Raw genomic sequence first — 18,862 nt, 5'->3', positions numbered from 1 at the left:
AAGCTTTTTTTTACCCAATTATACCTTTGAACTTGTTATTTTAAATGGCTTACTTAAATCATTCAACCAAATTTAAGTATAATTTGAACTTAAAAATCAAGTTTAAATTCCTAGCTAGACAAAAAAACGAGACAAAATGATAACTTTTGCCCATGTAATAAACTCAATTTATTATTTTCGTCTCTATTGTATTTTCGCATCAATTTAACCCTTGAAGTTACTCAATTGCATCATTTCATAACTCTACCCCTAACTTTAAACCCTAGATTATAATCTTAAACACTAAACCATAACCCTATTACCTCTAAACACTTGGGATTTATAATTTAGAGCTTTAAGTTAGAAGAATGACATAGAATGATACAATTAAATACCTTTAAAGGCTAAATTGATGCAAAAATATGATAAAAGGCGAAAATGATACATTTGATCTACTACATTAACAAAATTTACCCTTAAACCAAAAACCAAATTGAACCTTAAATTCAAATACAAGTACCTAATTGAACCTAAAAATATTTGAACTGAATAGCAACTTTAAACCAAGTTCAAATATTAAAATATATATATTTACCCAAATTTTTTATATAAAAAAAAAAGCTCGAGTTTTGACTAGATATGCCAAGCATAATTTGAGTTTTTCTCATATAGATTGGGAGCAAAGATATCTCATGTTACCCTTTACACAATTATTCCAGTTCATATTCAAATTGCGATTTTCCATTACTAAAAATAATAAAAACAAATATTGAAAAATACTCGATTTGGCTGCCAGCCACTCGAGCCGGGTGTTAAGATGCTCATAGTTTCAACTAGACAATGATCGAACGAAATTCGAGTGTCTAATTTTCGATCTAATATAACTCTCGACACAATGTTTTGTCCAGGCAATAGGTTAGCGAATGTTAAGCAGCACATGGAGCGAATCACTAAATATTTTGTAGAGACAAATCTCACAACTACCTGTGGATTAGCACTCTACAGTCTTGAACTTGCATGCATGGCAGCGAATAGCTTTAAAGCAAGTACCTGCACTTCAATGCTTATAAGATGTTTTGTCACGGTCTCTACGAGACCCTGCAACACCACTGCCTGAGGTATCAGACTTTGCCCTTCGATAGAACAGAACATACGCAGCAGCCGACTTTACATCTTCTTCGTTTATTGGTGATATATGGCTGTCGTCAAAGTTGTACCACCTATTCTCGTCTAGAAGCTGCAAAGAACAAAATCAGCCGAAAACAGTATGATGAGATGCATATCTAATGCATCAATACAAGCCATTTGTAACTATCGGGGCTATGTTGTTCCGACTTTTCATTTCTCTTCTTTAATTATATGACCCATAAGGATCCTCCAAATACATGAAAAACTAGAAAAGATTGAACACACCTAAAACGGACAAATATCCTATCCGACGCACCCAAGTCAAAACTATATAAAATCTGCGTCCCAATAGAAATCTAAGGTCCATTTAAAAGGACCCGAACGTGATGAAAGATGAGCCAGAAGAAAGATAAGGAAAATAACTGGTCTTGACTGAAAAGTCATAAAAATTGAAACAGATGCAGCATTCATGTCCAAGTCCCCAGCCCTAGAAAATAAATACGTAACAATGTGCATATTCGATTTCGGTAGGACATAGATGGTTCTAACTTACTTTGATGTGTGCGGTGTAGTGGCCACTGCCCATGCCACCATAATGGTTGGTTAAGGCATAGAGTTCGTAGAGCTGAGAACGGGAACTTCTCTTGTCAGCTACATAATTTGTTAGGTTAAAATCGTGAATAGGGAAGTTGACAAAAGTTTCTACTTTATGCTTCATTGCCCGGCTGTACGAGAATCTTTTTAGATGAATGACTAGAACTTCAGGAAGCCTCCATAAATCAAGCTTTTTACTTGCTTGTCGTTGTTCCTTGCATTGCGGGCAGTACCTACACCAAGAAAAAACTGATAATTCACAATGTTGACGAAATAGAACTTTTTCATTTTTTCTTAAACACAAATTTAGCACAGAAAATTGTTAAAACTGTCAAGAAAACAATAAGTAATTGCTCAAGTCATTTTAACTATGGCGTTAACGGTTACCAAGAAGTAAATATGAATCTAGTAATCTGAAAACATTCCAAGCTTTCAAAGTCGTAAGATGTGCTAAAATGGAGACGTTGCATTTTTGAGCCTCTCAAAATTTAATAATTCAATTCAGGCCCTTTAAGGGAATCATGCATATTGACTAGCAAGGAAATTGCATGTTTTTATATAAACATGCCCAAACTTTAGAGTTTATTATAAGCCTTAAGCTTTATACACGCACAACACATACAAGAACTCACATTTACATATTGCGCTTTACTTCAGGCTAGCGCCTTCTGCTTGAGGCAGTATAAAGGTCCTAGCGCCTTGTGTGGCCTTGCACCCTTGAGAAAACTTGATGGAGAAAATGTTGTGTTTCTTTTGGAAAGTAAGAAGTATTTTTTTCTATAATTAAACTTAAGAAGAAAAATAAGTTAACCCGTGCCTAGTGGCATTGGTTAAGATGCATTTAAGAATTCTATCAAAAAAAAAGATGCATTTAAGAAAAGAGAAAAAAAATATCAGTAGAATAAAAGAAAAACTAACTAAAGACGGAAAAACTTGTTCCGAATAAATCGTGTTTTATTTCTGCTGAATATGGCTGACTTAAATAGAGTTTACAATGTAACAACTTTACATAAAAAGATACATAAAATTAGCAACAGAATAAAAATGATTTTATCTAATTAAAAATGATCTTATCTAATAACTAATAGAATAAAAAACTGATTCTATCTAATTAAAAATGATCCTATCTAATAACTAATAGAATAAAAACTGATTCTATCTAATTAAAACTGATCCTATCTAATATTTAATTTAGATATTCTCGACACCCCCCCTCAAGCTGGAGAATAGATATCGATCATTCCCATCTTGGACAAAAATCCTTCGAACATCGTAGTAAACAGTCCCTTGGTGAGAATATCGGCGAGCTGCTCTGATGGAACAAACGGTATGCAGATATCGCCATTTTCCAGCCTCTCCTTGATGAAATGTCGATCTATTTCGACATGTTTGGTCCTGTCATGCTGTACAGGATTCTGAGCAATACTGATTGCCGATTTGTTGTCGCAATACAACTTCATCGGTTTATCTCCTTCAACTTTCAGCTCCTCCAAGATCCTCCTAAGCCATAACAACTCACATACTCCTTGCGCCATGGCTCTGAACTCGGCCTCCGCACTGCTTCTAGAGACAACTGGTTGCTTCTTGCTCCTCCAAGTAACTAAGTTGCCCCAGACAAAGGAGCAATAACCGGTAGTAGATCTTCTGTCTGTAGAACTTCCGCCCCAATCAGCATCAGTGAAGATCTCCACTCTTCGACTTCCATTCTTCGAAAACATGATTCCTTTACCAGAACTACCTTTCAAGTAATGAAGAATCCGGTAAACAGCCTTGGAGTGTTTTTCTGAGGGACAATGCATAAACTGACTAACCAAGCTCACAGCAAATGCAATATCTGGTCTCGTATGAGCCAAATAAATCAGTTTCCCCACCAGCTTCTGATACCGATTCTTGTCCGCAGGCTCAGCATCATCTTCTTTTTCGAGTTTTTGATTCGGATCAATAGGAGTCGCCACTGGTTTACATCCGAGTAATCCGGTCTCTTTCAAGATATCGAGGACATATTTCCTTTGCGAGATAATTATACCTTTTGAGGATCTAGCCACCTCCATTCCAAGGAAATATTTGAGTTGTCCTAGATCCTTGACTTCAAACTGGTTGGATAAGTTCTTCAACGACTCTAACTCTACTGTGTCATCTCCTGTCATAACAATGTCATCTACATACACAATTAAAATAGCAATTTTACCATTATTGTGTTTGTAGAACATAGTATGATCAGACTGGGCCTGAGTGTAACCATGTTGTTTCACAGCTCTCGTGAATCTCTCGAACCAGGCTCTCGGAGATTGTTTCAATCCATAAATGGATTTCTTTAGCTTGCAGACCCTGCCATCCTTCTTCAATTCATCAAAGCCTGGAGGAACTTCCATAAACACCTCTTCCTCTAGCTCACCGTTTAGAAACGCATTCTTCACATCAAACTGTCTGAGAGTTCAATCCAGATTGGCGGCTAGTGAGAGTAGGACACGTACGGTGTTTAGTTTGGCCACAGGTGCGAAGGTCTCCTCGTAGTCAAGGCCGTATGTCTGAGTGAAGCCTCTTGCTACGAGTCTTGCCTTGTATCTCTCGACCGAGCCATCTGCATGGTATTTGATGGTGAACACCCACTTGCTGCCTACAGATCGTTTCCCCTCAGGTAAAGGAGTTAGATCCCACGTGTCATTCTTCTTCAGGGCCTTTAACTCCTCAAAAACTGCCTCTCTCCATCTCGGAACTTCTAGAGCTTCATGTATCGACTTAGGTAGTGCATCATCCATAATCCTGGTGGAAAAAGCTTTGAAATCTGGAGAGAGTTTATTATAAGATAAGAAATTGGATATTGGATGTTTTGTGGTACATGATCTAACACCTTTGCGCAAGGCTATGGGTTCAAAGAATTCTGTAGAAGGCTCTAAATTTGGAGAAGAAATAGGAGAAAGAGAAGTCGTACCTTGGACCATAGTAGAGTCCGATGGTTGGCATACCTTGGGGGCCGGTGGAACATTACTTGGTCGAGTCATCCGTCTAGAATAAACACGAAGTTCAATAGGTGGTTCCAAGTTGGTTTCTACCTGAGTCTCAGGAGGTTGTGAATTTATAGGTTGTGAAATCCTAGGATTAGTTACGGAAATATGAATTGGTTCCACTAAGCTATTTACAACCGATTTTGGCAAGGATGTTTGTTCCCAAAAACTCATTTCAGAGTCATTCTCCCCTGGAAGAGAGTTTTTGTCAAAAAAATGTTGTTTTTCAAAAAAACGTGACATCTATACTCACATAATACTTCCCAGATTTAGGATCAAAGCATTTATACCCTTTTTGTGTTGGTGAAAAACCTAGAAATATGCATTTATGTGCTCGGGGATCGAGTTTTCCTCTATTTTGGCCGTGTATATGAACAAAAACAATGCAACCAAAAATTTTATGTGTTAAATCAGTGAAAGATCTATTTTCAGGAAACATATTCTTTAGAGCTTGCAAAGGAGTAATATAATTAAGAACTCTTGTAGGCATTCGATTTATCAAATAAGACGCTGTTAAGAGTGCTTCATTCCAAAAAACGATTAGGAACATTCATAGCAAACAGTAAAGCCCTAATCACCTCTAATAAAAGCCTATTTTTTTCTTTCAGCAACTCCATTTTGTTGGAGAGTATCAACGCAAGAACTGTGATGAATAATTCCTTTTTGTTTCAAAAAATCACCTAAGATTGCATTAAAATATTCTCGACCATTATCGGTTCTAAGAACTTGAATATTTGCTTGAAACTGAGTATTGATCAGTGAGTGAAAATTTTTGAAAACACTTGCTGCCTCGGATTTTTCTTTTAGTAAATAAATCCACGTGACTCTAGTGTGATCATCAATGAATGTGATGAACCATCTAGATCCTGAGACTGTTTTTACTCGTGAAGGGCCCCAAATATCACTATGCACAAGAGAAAAAGGTTTTGATGGCATATACTTTAAAGATGGATAAACAAATCTATGATATTTTGCCAATTCACAAGCTTCACACTGAAAAGAAAAATCGTCTTTTTTTTTTTAAAAGATTTGGAAACAAATATTTCAAGTAATTAAAACTAGGATGGCCTAACCTATAATGCCACAACATTATTTCATTCTCACAAGACAAGGTAGTAAAGCATCTCGGTTTCTGAACTTGTTTATCTGAAGGATTGTCCGTGACCAAGTGATAGAGTCCATCAACCTCCTTAGCATTGCCAATCATCTTCCCCGAACAAGGGTCCTGAAATTCAAATCCAGCAAATGTTATTGTAGCAATGCATTTGCAATCATGAATAATACGATTAACAGAGATGAGATTGCAAGAGAGCTTTGGGACATGTAGGACATTTAGTAATGTGAGAGATGGAGAAATAATGATAGAGCCTTTTCCAGCTATAGAGGTTAGGGAGCCATCAGCAATTTTTACCTTCAGATTACCAGATAAAGGAAAAATAAGATGAGAATATGGAGGAATTACCGGTCATGTGATCTGTTGCCCCTGAATCTATGATCCAAGGGTTTGATTTAGAACCGGTTATGAAAGCTGTAGGATATGTATCTTTCTGGGCTAATGATGAAGAGGCAATATAAGATGATGGGTTAGGAGTGTTGGATATGGAATGAGAACTCATTAGTTGATACAATTGCTCTAGCTGTTCTTTGCTGAAGGCAGACAGTTCTGAGGCAGGTTTCTGCTCTTCAGAAGCATCTTCAGATGAGGCATGGAATCCCTTTGCATTACGAGAATTTCGATTGGCTGAAAAAATTCTCGGTTGGCTTCCCGTGTAGCTTCCAACACTTGGCTTTAGTGTGTCCCGGCTTGTTGCAGTGCTCGCAGATTGGCCGATCTCTGTCGTTCCGACGATCGTTGCGACGTGGTGGCTGACCCGAGAACAAGGCAGAAGACTCGGTGGGATTTGGTGAGTGGCCTCCAAGCATGACTGTCCGCCGGCTCTCCTCTCGTCTGACTTCGGAGAAGACTTCTCTTGTGCTTGGTAGTGGTTCACGACCAAGAATGCGCCCTCTGACTTCATCCAATTCCTTGTTAAGGCCGACAAGGAATTCGAAGACGCGTTCTTTTTCCACCATCTTCTGGAATAGAGCCCTATCCTTAGCACAACTCCATTCGTAGTCGCTGAACATGTTAACCTCTTGCCACAAGGTCTTGAGTTCAGTATAGTATTGAGTGACAGTTTTTTCTCCTTGTTTTAGCCTCCATAACCGAGTTTTTAGTTCAAACCATTGTCCTGCGTTCCCGAGATCAGAATAGGTCTCGTTCACGGCATTCCAAATGTCATGAGCAGTAGGTAGGAAGAGATAAGTTCTCCCTACACTCGGATCCATGGAATTTATGAGCCAAGACATAATCATCGAGTTTTCTGCCTCCCATCTTTCAGATTCTTCATCTTCTTCGGCAGGTTTCGTAGTGGTACCTGAGAGATAGCCGAATTTTCCACGGCCACGAATAAACAGTTTCACAGATTGTGACCACTTTAAGAAATTATTTCCATTCAACTTGTGAGAAGTGATGGATATGTTTTGGAAGGATTCAGTGTTTAGGGTGATTGAAGGTGAGCGAGTAAAACTCATAGAGTCGATACCAGAGGTATCATCGTAGGGTTTGGCCATTTTGGCTCTGACACCATAAAGACGGAAAAACTTGTTCCGAATAAATCGTGTTTTATTTCTGCTGAATATGGCTGACTTAAATAGAGTTTACAATGTAACAACTTTACATAAAAAGATGCATAAAATTAGCAACAGAATAAAAATGATTTTATCTAATTAAAAATGATCATATCTAATAACTAATAGAATAAAAAACTGATTCTATCTAATTAAAAATGATCCTATCTAATAACTAATAGAATAAAAACTGATTCTATCTAATTAAAACTGATCCTATCTAATATTTAATTTAGATATTCTCGACACTAACTTTGGTAAAAGTTATAGATTATGTACTTATCACAAAGATTAATGTTGGCAAGGGAGTGCGGTGCACTCTGGTCACTACACCCTTATATATTTGCCTCGAGTAAAGTCGTATAGTGCAAAAAAGGTGCTAGCCCAAGTGTATATGCGTGAGCTAATGTGTGTAACATATAAGATATATGATAAATTCTAATTTGTGAGCTAATTTGTGCAAAAAAGGTGCTAGCCCCTGTGCTCACACCTTGACGACACTACAAAGAATTTACTAAAATGGTAGTTAAATAGTCTTTAACTAGTACCTATAGCCACTTAGGAACCCATAATTGAACAAACTGGTAAGGATAAAGACTAAACACCAAAGGATCATGAAAAAGGCACAAGTCCAAGTCATTTGTGCACAAAGTATTCATTAATGTAAACAAACAATGAGACAAGAACACTTCACTACGTGAAAGAGAGAAACTAACCACATATCCTCTGGCACCAATGGCTCCTCTCGTAAAAAAGCCTCCAGGCAGGAATACAAAGAAAGAGGTTCAGTACGAGCTTTCTTGGTAATAGGCCCAAATTTAAACACTTCAGGCAAGTTTTCCAGATAATTTATATTATACTTCTCCAAAAGCTTTGATGACCAATCAAGATACACTACTATAGGTGACATGGCTGACACATTAATATTTTCTCGTCTCCAGAAGACAGGTCAATACATGTCTTACTTTCATCGATCAACTGTAGTGGCAGTTTCAGTAAGACCTTATTTGTAGAAGTTGATGCACAGTTAGTATCGGCTTCACCAGAACCATGATCAAATGGATCCGTTGACATGCCTGAGGCATTTGGATCTGAACCATCGGAATGCTCTATACCCTCTTTCAGCAACGGAGTAAGCATCGTCTGTACAATTGTCTGGATATCACCACTTCTAATCACGTCATCACATGAAAGAGATGAAACAAGAGGAGTTCCAAAAGGTTTCCATCTTTGAGCATCACTAGATTCTCTATACAAAAATAAAATGAATTATCACTTTAGAAACAACTCAATACAAAGGAACTCTTTAAGCTTCACAAAGAGTTAATTTTAAAGCAGCAGCATAGCAACTCTCATCATGTAATTAGTCTAGAATTATTTAATTCAATGCAAAATTATCATGTGTGCATGTGTTAGAGAGAGAAAGAGAACCGTTGAATAACAAATCTAATCAGGCATGATAAATCTATTTAAATAGGAAAAGAAGCTACAGCCATAATAGCATTGAAGTCAACTGCCAAAGATGTCAATCCAGCAGTGAAAATAACTAAATAAATGAACTTCAAGTTCAAGTGGAAGCTCAGGGTAAACCTTATGGTGCCATGCTTGCATTCAAACATTGTTATGTAAAGATTAGTATGAGACTAAGCAAATGGTACATACTGTTCTTGACGGCGATGTATCAACTGAACCAAAACATTGCTCTTTGCTGACTTTTGAATCTTGTATGCAGCAAGATGGTCATCATCTTTGATTGTGGACAATGACATAAGAGAATCATCTAAAAACCTATGAATCAAATGATTCCGTACCTGCAAGAAATCATTTCAAGCAGCTTAGGAAAATTTTAACACATGTACAAATCCATGACAGAAAATCAAAACGTTAAACAGCACATGCCTCGACAAGCTTAATCTCCTCAGTCTGCTTCAAGGAACAAGCATTGCTAGCTGCTTGGATCAGGTCCCTGTAACGCCCCTGCTTTGGAACAGTGACAGTGCATGTTGATGGCAAAGCACTTCCATCATAAGCAAAAATTGATATTGTCATAGACCGAGTGGTGGTGAATTGCAATGGCAAGGAGAGGTACATGAAGGGATCAAATGTTACAGAAACTTTATTGCACACTGGACAAACAAGTGTTGATTTATATTGACCCTACACAATGGAGTAGACAATTGATTAGATGCATCATAATGACGATAACAATGAATACTACAATACATTTTATAGATGTTTAGCTTATTCTTTTTAAATATGATAACCATAAGACTAGAAAATTTATTGAGTTGAATAGGAAAGAATTCACATAGCTTTTATGGCATTCACCCATTCTTACTAAACATTAATGTAAAATCAGTAACAAAGTAATAGCAGATGGAACAACAATTATGATCAATAAAAAGTCACTCTATCAGAAAAGAAACAAAAACCCTTAATATTTTATAGAAGATAAATACGCAATCATGTCTATTAAAATTGAAGTCTTATCTACTAAAGTCCTTAGTGGACCATAAGCACTAGGGGTCAATGCATCACTGTAGTATTTCCATTGCGAGACAACTTCTAGTTGGGGATTTCCAGCACTGGGGTTCTTGTAATTGTATGAAGCAATAAACTTTCAGTGTAAATTGCAAGGAAACATAAAGTTTGCAGCCTAGAATTTCTCTTTTCTTCCGTTTATTCAATTTTCTGCAACTTCCCTAAGAAGTTAGATCTGACATCATAACTAAAACCCAAGGTTGTTTCCGCATAAAAGCATTCAGTATATGACATCCATAGTATTTTAAAATTAAGCAACAAAAAATTCAGCATTTAAATCACAGTCATGCAAATAATTTTTAATATGCTTCATCATTTTTCCAATCTCGTGGTCTTCTAAAATAAAACTGCAATCACTGCTAAGACCACTATAGAATCCCATCCCCATTCAACTACATATCATTAATGTTGTAAAAACTAGACCAAACATCCAACCGGTCAGATCTCTGGTTTCCGGTTGAACTGGCAGTTCAAATTTGAAATAATAAAAGGTAAAAAATCTTCCCCAGTCTCGACTTGTCTCTTTCCATACTAAAATGACATCAGCCTTTCTCCAATAATCTCCCACAAAAAGTTTGGGCTTTTATTGTTTCAAATATTTCAAATCATCTTCTCTTCCAGACCCTTTACCCTTAACTCACTTTTCTCTTTAAATCATGTTTCATTTTTCTTCTTTCAAATATTTCAAATCTCCTTCTCTTCCCGATCCTTTCCTCTCAAAACATTTTTCATTTTTTCTTTGAAATATTTTAAATCTTCTCTTCTAGGAATCCAAACCCAACATCTTTCAAATTCTTTTCTTCAGATATGTTGTTGCTTCATCTCCACTTTTTGACAGTTGAGAAGATGTGTATTGATGACGATAACAGCAGTGAGAGGGAAAGAGAGAGATTGTTCGAAGCAAGCAGACAAATAAAAAATATCCGGTTCAGGCAGTTTTCTACCCAAATTTCGATTCATCGTAACAGTTCTTAAAATATCAGGTTAGGTATTGCAGTTGAACTGTTGAACCCTGGTTTGCAGTTGAACTGTTGAACCCTGGTTTGCAGTTGAACTGTTGAACCCTGGTTTGCAGTTGAAATGGTCCCGTTTTTACAACATTGCACATAATACATCCACCAAATCATCCTCTCCCACGACATCTATTTCTCTAGCCTCCACACTTTAGCTTTGGTCAAGCCAAAAGTTCAAAACTCTTTTGATCAAAAAATTAAGATAAACAGAAAAGCATTGCTTAAGATTGCAAATCTGCAAGAAAAGGGAAGGTGGCGTAGAAAAGCAAACCAGGAGAGAAAAGAGATAGAGATAGAGATAGGACAAGATTTACTAGAAACATCACCAGACATAATGGATAGAAAGAGAGGTAAAAAATTTAGTGTTACACAAGTTGATAGATAGCAAAGAAGGCAGCATCAATAATGAAAATTGATGGTGACCTAAAATGTAATAGGATGTTGAAACCCAGCAATTTGTTAGTTTCTCTCTGTGTATTCCTTTCTTTTTGGTCATATCCCATAATACATTGTTGATTGAAAAATGAAGCATTTGAGAAATTTGAGTCGAGAAGACGAACTTCAACTGTAGCATTCTCTGATTTTTCCTATTTTTAAGTCAAACCAGGTAATTGCATTTCGAATTTTGAATTCCTAATTGGAAATGATATCATTCTTAAAAATGAAACATTGAGAGGCACTCTAAGTGGCTATCTAGATCCTAGATTTCTTTACTTAGCTTCAAATCAGTGTGAACCCTAATTATTCAGGGAATTGCTCACCTGATTATCCTCAAGTAACCCTAAAAACAGACCTCACTCCCTAATACCAAGCTATCGCACATCAACTTGGGTTTTTTTTTGGGGGTAACTTGCACCATTCTTTAATGTTGGAACTTCAGAATGCATGTAAGCATTGCAATGATAAATTTGAAATCAGTATACATTTAATACGTGCAACCTTGATAACTGTTCTTCTGGTCTTCTAAATGATTCAATGTTACACATCATCAGTGCTCTGGAAGTAAATATACTATAAATGAAGTCATGAACCACATAAACTATTAGATATTTAGATACAGGACAAAGAAAAAAATGTAGACATTCTTGTAAACTGGCATAAAAAGAAATATCATTTTCAATAAAAAACAATCTAGAAGGTTTGGTTTTATCAATTCCATTTCTTCAAAGCTTAAGAACTGCATTTGAACACTAAACTTCAGCACTTTCAAGGTATAAATAAGAAAAAATTTACGATCATTCTATGGGGTTGTTGATTGGGTTAGAGGCGTTGTGGGATTGGAAGGTTTTTAGCTCTTACATTTATCAAGCAAATAATAACCATCTTATAAAATTTAAGAGAAATAATAAGGCTCACTATAATATACCATTCACATGTTTCATTTTAGAATTCTTATCTTGAAGTCAATTTTGTTGGGGGAAACCTCCAATTCTTCTAAGTTACTTTTACCAGAAGTTTAGCAGGATGTCAATGCCAATAAGCTTTACAACTAAACATTCCCAATAAAGAGATTAAAAGTACAGTTCAGAATGTCCTCGACACAAATTCCATCTCGAATCATTATACATCCTCTTCAAGGGAAACTATGTAAATACTAAAGAAAATGTTGTCTTAAATCTCCAGTTAATCGTCCAAGTTATGAAATTTACTATTAACATGCAAGACACCACCACAACTGTTAGGCAGCTCAACATTAAAATGTAGAAGACATGTTTCTTACCTGGCACACATCAACAATTATCGAATCATTACGAGCAATATGATTTGCCCAATACTCATCAGCAACTTCTTCATCTGGACGGCCATCTGCATCTCTGGAGTTTATATACGGTTTGTGTTTGACACGATTCAGATCTTCATGAAGACCATCAAGCAGAAATGCTAAAAGCTCCTGGGGAAAAATAACATTAAACTGAAAAGCTTGAAGTACTATAGGCAAAGCATGGTCTGGCAAGATCTTAATGTCAAATACAACCTGGGAGTCATGTTGATTGTATCCACTAAATTGTGGTGCAAAACGAGCAAGCTTTGCTTTAAAAGGCCGAGGGGCAACTGGCGTTCGCCCAGGTGCCCACAGTTTTCTCAGCAACTCACCAAAAGCCAGAGCAAGCTCCCCCTACACAAGAACACACCTTAACATGTTAGTTATTCAACCAAGTTAAACTCTTACAATAATGCATGAGATTTGAATAACAAAAAGTCCAGTAACACCAAGGTTTAAACACATCTGCAAAATGATAGTGCACCAATATTCCACTATCATACCTAAATACTACCTTCTATCCTATGTGATAAAGAGCGGAATAATAAAAAAGTATGCATTTTCATAAAAAATTACAATCGATCTTCTTTTCAGTGGATAGCCCATAAAAGGAAAAGAGTTCATAAAACAAAGATAATCATATTTTAATCTTAGAATAACACTTCAAAAGCTACCACACACTATCTCTGCAAGCAGTATACAAAGAAATAGTATTGATCAGTTGGGTTAATTGCCTACAAAGATGTGCCATGTTCATTTCAGCACAAACTGATCATTATCAACCAGAAATAACCACATTAGAATAAACCACAGAATCAAGCATGGTTCACTCAATAATCAACAATAAGTGTCATGATCAATAGAAAGGTACAAGCCTTACATGCAAAGAGCAACCAATTGAATAGGAAAAGGCACCTCTCAGCAGCAAACTAAGTGCATTTTCTAGAACGTCAGAATCAAACTACAAAAAGAAAGACATGAAAGAATACCCATGTAGGAAATGAAGGAAAACTAGAGCTAGGGCTAGAGACCAATAATGTCTTGGGATAATGCTTGATCTTTATGACAAATTACAATTAGACAATAGAAAAATCAATGGGCATTTTAATTAAGCTTAATAGATATAGCAAGCACATAAACACGCAAACTCATTGAGCTTATATTACTATGTGTATGTTTAAATGCATTTTTGTCCATTTTACACATTCTTAGTAAGTTACGCCTTTGACTGAATTGAATCCAATTTAGAACCACAGTCCTCATACGAAAAATGCTAGCATTGCTAAAAGAATTGGACCACAGCAACCTACAAATATTATGCAAATATACACGCAATACACCAACCAATAAAGTACTATGGCAAAGTTTATGGCATTGACACACGTGTCAATACTCTGAAACTTCTACCAATCTAGATAATGCACATGGCTCTATATGCTAACATAGACACTCTGACAAGAGTGTGTGCATTTAACTATATTAAACACAGATCATAAAGAAACTATGCAGATAATTAGAACATATAAACTGGTAAACATAAATGTATGGCACCAAATAGTCATTCCATTAGAATATTCTCATCTCATTCGTACAAGTACTGAACAAGTATGAATGAAGTTTAGTGTTTTACAAGTGTTTACTAAACCAATTTTTGACATGTTTTACATTAGATTCCAGCAGTGTGTTTGAAAGTGCCAATCCGCAATATATAATTGTACCAAATAAAAAATAATAATACACAAAAATTTATCAAGGGGAGGAAACACTGCATTATACTATAGTATTCACACGTCACACACTAGAACGTCTCCATAGAATCATAACGATGAAAGGATTACTCATGCCACATCTATTTTTTAGGGTTAGAAACTTACAACCATGCCCAAAGGGTTTTGCCAATTTATTTCTTGATGATAGTCTTCCCGAAAGTATCTAGTGAACTCTGGTGTATGAACGAGACACTGTATAGCACTATTCATGAAGCAGGTATTCCCTAGATTCAGCAGCCCAGTTAAACCACCAAAAGCCCCCCTAGTAATAACACCACTGTTCCCAAGATTGTTTTCTGATTCTTTACTATGATAACCTAAGGTTTGATTTTGTAATTGCTCTGCAGTATAACTTCTGGATGCAATCTTATTCGCAGACAGACCTCCTGCGATTGATAAGCCTGATTTAGATGGCTCTAGAAGAGCAGAAGTGGCTTCCTTATCTGCAAATCCATTGTCTGGACAACTTGTTCCACCACTTAATGCTGAATCATTAACATTGTTAAGGACCTCCACCAGAACCTATTTAAATTTATGACAAGAAAATAATAGGTTAGAACAAAAAAAGGGTAATAATGCTAAAACAAGAACCATTCGCAAATGCACATCCGTTTCTTACTCTATCCAATATGTATCTGCATATTTATGTGTCAAAGAAGTATGAGCATACATATTATTTCTGCATGGATATAGAGAAAAGAAAATGTTTTAATGGTCAAGTTAAAAGACACTTTCCTATAATAAATAACTAACACATAATTACTTGATTCTATACCATTGAAAACTATATGACATATCTTAAGTAGATAATAACTAGTACATAGTGGACACTGGACACCAAGAATGGAGGCTATCCACCTTTGGATGTAGACAAACACCATAGCAGAAATGGTCACATAAAGAAATCCTTGATATTAGAGATACAATGACAAAAATTATTGAACAATTCTAAGAAATTTTAAACTCCTCATTGTAAAGATCTGGATAATGGTGGTCTATGGTTCTAAGTTCAATGCAGCTAAAAAAGATGTACAACCATGGTATTCATATTCATCCTAAAACATCCTTATTGTAGTTCCCTTCCATCTATTCCATACTATAGAGAGAAATTAATCCTACTAAGCTTTTGCAATCAGGTTCCCTGGTAAGTAGACATCCAATGCTCTGATGACGGAGGAGGGTCTACAATTAATACAAGAAAATGATTGAATATAACCTAAAATAGAATAGACTTTCTCCTTCACTTGCCTCTTAATTGAAACAACTAAGGATTCTCAATTATCTGTATGTACACATTGAGAACCATCGACCAGCTTAACCAACCATACAGAATATCAGCCAGAAAACCCGAAGACAAGGATAAACTTAATAATTCAGTTTATGTTCCTAGCATCACCTGCATTGACTGCAATCTAAATACCTAAATTTCACATAAAGAAAATTTTGACTAAAGTTTCTAAAGACAAATATAGCAAGTGGCAACAGATGGCAAAGGAATGCTTGTCCCACAGATTCAGAAATAATACTGTGTCATTAAAGGGTAGTAATATGCAGGATAATCTAAGATTTTGAAACGATTTCTTCTTGCTCTTAGCATAGTTGACAGAAATCTTAACTAACATATTAATAAATATATGAAACATTTTTTCTCAAAATTTTATCCATTTTACAATTGTACAATGGGAAGAATCATCAAATGCAGGACCCAATTTCAGATGGTTAACTGGGTTCTTCATAACAGACACATTAGTTTTAAAATGATAAATAAGTGGTGCAGCAAAAAGGACCCACGTCCTGATCCATCTGTATGTTGACATCATCAAGAGTTTTATCCATGTCATTCATCAAAGCATGCTTGCGATGACCATAGTAATCCCAGATACAAACCTGAAAATATAAGAAAACAAAAACATTAAATGACTTGAAATGAAAAAAGGAATTTGAAGAGAACAGAAAAGAGAAGGATATAATCTTGCATCTGAAATTACTTGTTCCATGTTGAGATGAAAAATCTCGCATGCTCGCCGGTGAAGCTCACCTATTGTTTCCTGTTCAAAATAGTTCAATCTTCAGAAATCAGTTATTATAAATAAGTACAATGAGAGCAGCACAGCTGAAATAAAAGATGCCTCATAATTAAGTTTCAAATTTTACCTTCTTACTTATTCTTATAGTTGAGCAATCACCTTTGGGTGTCACAAGAAGTTGCAAACGCAGTGGATAAACCTCCACGGCAAACTCTGTCTGAGAAAGACCAGAATTAATTACTTTTCGCGACAATGCAGGACCCCCTCCATACCTGAATGCAAAAGTCTTAATTGATTCCTCAATACATCACAAAATGTACAGTACAGACTTATAATTTAGAATCTCTCTCACCTTAGGACAAAAAGGATACAACACTGTATTAGACCTTTTATGATGAAAACTGCCAACTACAGTGTAAAATAGATTTATTTCTACAATTATGCCCTTTACAAGTGAAATATACATATACAGTAATAGCATATACAATCAAAAAGTTTCAATGAGAGATCAATTTTGTGACATCAAGTTGTCCATATTCAAAAGAATGGAAAGAATGATAGTTGAGACGCTTTTCGATTTTATGCATCGTCTTAATTATTAACCCTGTATAAAAAAAACTGACATTCACACAACAAACAGGCCTAAAACATACAATTAATCAGCGGTTTAAGGAAAAATTTATCCTCAGTTGACATCAAGATCAATCCTATGCTTAGATTCTCTAACAACATGTATGCAGCACAGAGATTCACATTAACAAAATGTACAAATATAAAATTACAAAAATAAGTGGATGTGTGATGTACGAAATTGTGTTGGGCCATAGGTTCGAAACCCCCGATATAGAAGAATACTAACAATTTCTCTAGTACGAAAGAACATACTGGAATTCCATAAATGATGTACACTTCAGAAATTTCTTGTACGTAGGTAACTTGTGATAAAAAATAAAAATTATGGCTACAACCAGTGCATAATGAACCTTCACCTTAGTTGCCAAAGCTAGGGAGTCCAATTGTCCATCATAGAGAAATTTTCTTAGCTTAATGCTGAAGCTGATATGAATCCATAAAAGGATCATTATCTTGTAAAGCAGTTGAGCATAACAACTCCAAAGTGGAGTTCATACATTTAACACAATCCCAGTGAATTGTCTAGCTTAGTACTGATTTCAATTAGCAAAAAGATGATCATCTCCTACACCTACAGTTCAGTCTAAAAATTCCTCAAGCCTGTCCAAATACTTTGCCAATGAACATTTACTTATTAACAAGGATTTCAATATCGTATTACTTCATATCTTAACTTGAAACAAGTTACCTACACAAATTTACCAAAAGATTTCACATGCAAGTAATTCTTAACAGAACCCAAAGATATTTCAAATAAATCATATCTAACCATGAAAAAAGTTGGTTCCAAACTTGTTGAGGTAGCAAAACATAGTCACGGCCTTCTAATAAAGTATCATGAATCTCAACACTATCCTCGGGTTCGCATCCTCAGCCAGCCCATCGGATATCAAATCAGAATTATCAATTCCCAAAGGCCTTTTCGAGATACACGAACCATTCGAATCCGAATTCCCAGCCAAAGAAGAGCTCCCTTCATTGTTGTTGTTGTTATTAAGCTGCTGATCCTGGTTCACATAATCAATCCAGTTCTGCCACCATCTATTTTTCAGGAAAAAAGAAGAGTTAAAAAAATAGTAGAAATAGCTTAAAAAAGAAGTCACAAAACGGGAATTGAGTTGAAAAGACAAAAGGATAGTAACTTTTGAGTGATGAGAAAGAAGGGATCGCCTTCTTTGGTGTTAGCTTCAGCGGTAAAGGGCAATGTCTAATCAAAACCCTCTCTTCCTCGGGACTCAACTCCTTAGCCGCCGCCACAGTGGCCACCGCCGTCATCAGTGTCTGGTGTTTATCTATTTCCACAGCAGATCTCCAATTATTCAGCGAAAAATTTCAAATTTCAGACAGTTGGACAAACCTGAGTTCACTTCTAAGCTGGAGAACTTGTATTTTTTCCCCTAAGCTTAAAAACCGCCTGAACTTCGAATATATAGCGGGGTTTTTTTTTCTGCCCTTTTCGTTCTTTTTGCTATTTGTTTGCTTTAAAGATGTTCTTTATGCATCTGTGACGAATATCTGGACCGGTCCAACAAAACCTGTTGAATAAGCTTCAAGCCATCGTGTCGAAGAAAGGAATACAACTTTGGGCCGATTTAATTTTTGAAATTTGAATTTTTTGTTTTTGTTTTTTTAATGAATTGTATTTTTTATTTTGAGTAAATTACGCATTTAGTATGTAAACTATCAATTTTGATCCATTTTAGTACACAAACTTTCATTTATTCAAAATCATACCTAATGT

General features: G+C 35.9%; 1 protein-coding gene across 1 annotated transcript; it reads right to left on the bottom strand.

Moving 5' to 3' along the window:
* Positions 1-837: 837 nt before the first annotated feature.
* Positions 838-18,582, bottom strand: LOC120129500 (ubiquitin carboxyl-terminal hydrolase 5-like). Its single transcript, XM_039146976.1, is given in 16 exon segments — positions 838-1,216; positions 1,661-1,934; positions 8,093-8,309; positions 8,312-8,625; positions 9,039-9,187; positions 9,276-9,533; positions 12,651-12,821; positions 12,906-13,046; positions 14,567-14,983; positions 16,253-16,348; positions 16,450-16,509; positions 16,616-16,760; positions 17,891-17,985; positions 17,988-18,162; positions 18,264-18,327; positions 18,330-18,582. Coding segments are annotated over 16 exon segments (2,823 nt in total). The 5' UTR covers positions 18,397-18,582; the 3' UTR covers positions 838-1,036.
* Between the last annotated feature and the right edge of the window lie 280 nt (positions 18,583-18,862).

This window comes from Hibiscus syriacus, unplaced genomic scaffold (genome assembly GCF_006381635.1).
Source record: "Hibiscus syriacus cultivar Baekdansim isolate YM2019G1 unplaced genomic scaffold, ASM638163v2 tig00110500_pilon, whole genome shotgun sequence".
Lineage (NCBI taxonomy): Eukaryota > Viridiplantae > Streptophyta > Magnoliopsida > Malvales > Malvaceae > Hibiscus > Hibiscus syriacus.
The sequence above is the reverse complement of the archived record's forward strand: the minus strand, read 5'-3'. Positions and strand labels throughout refer to the sequence as shown.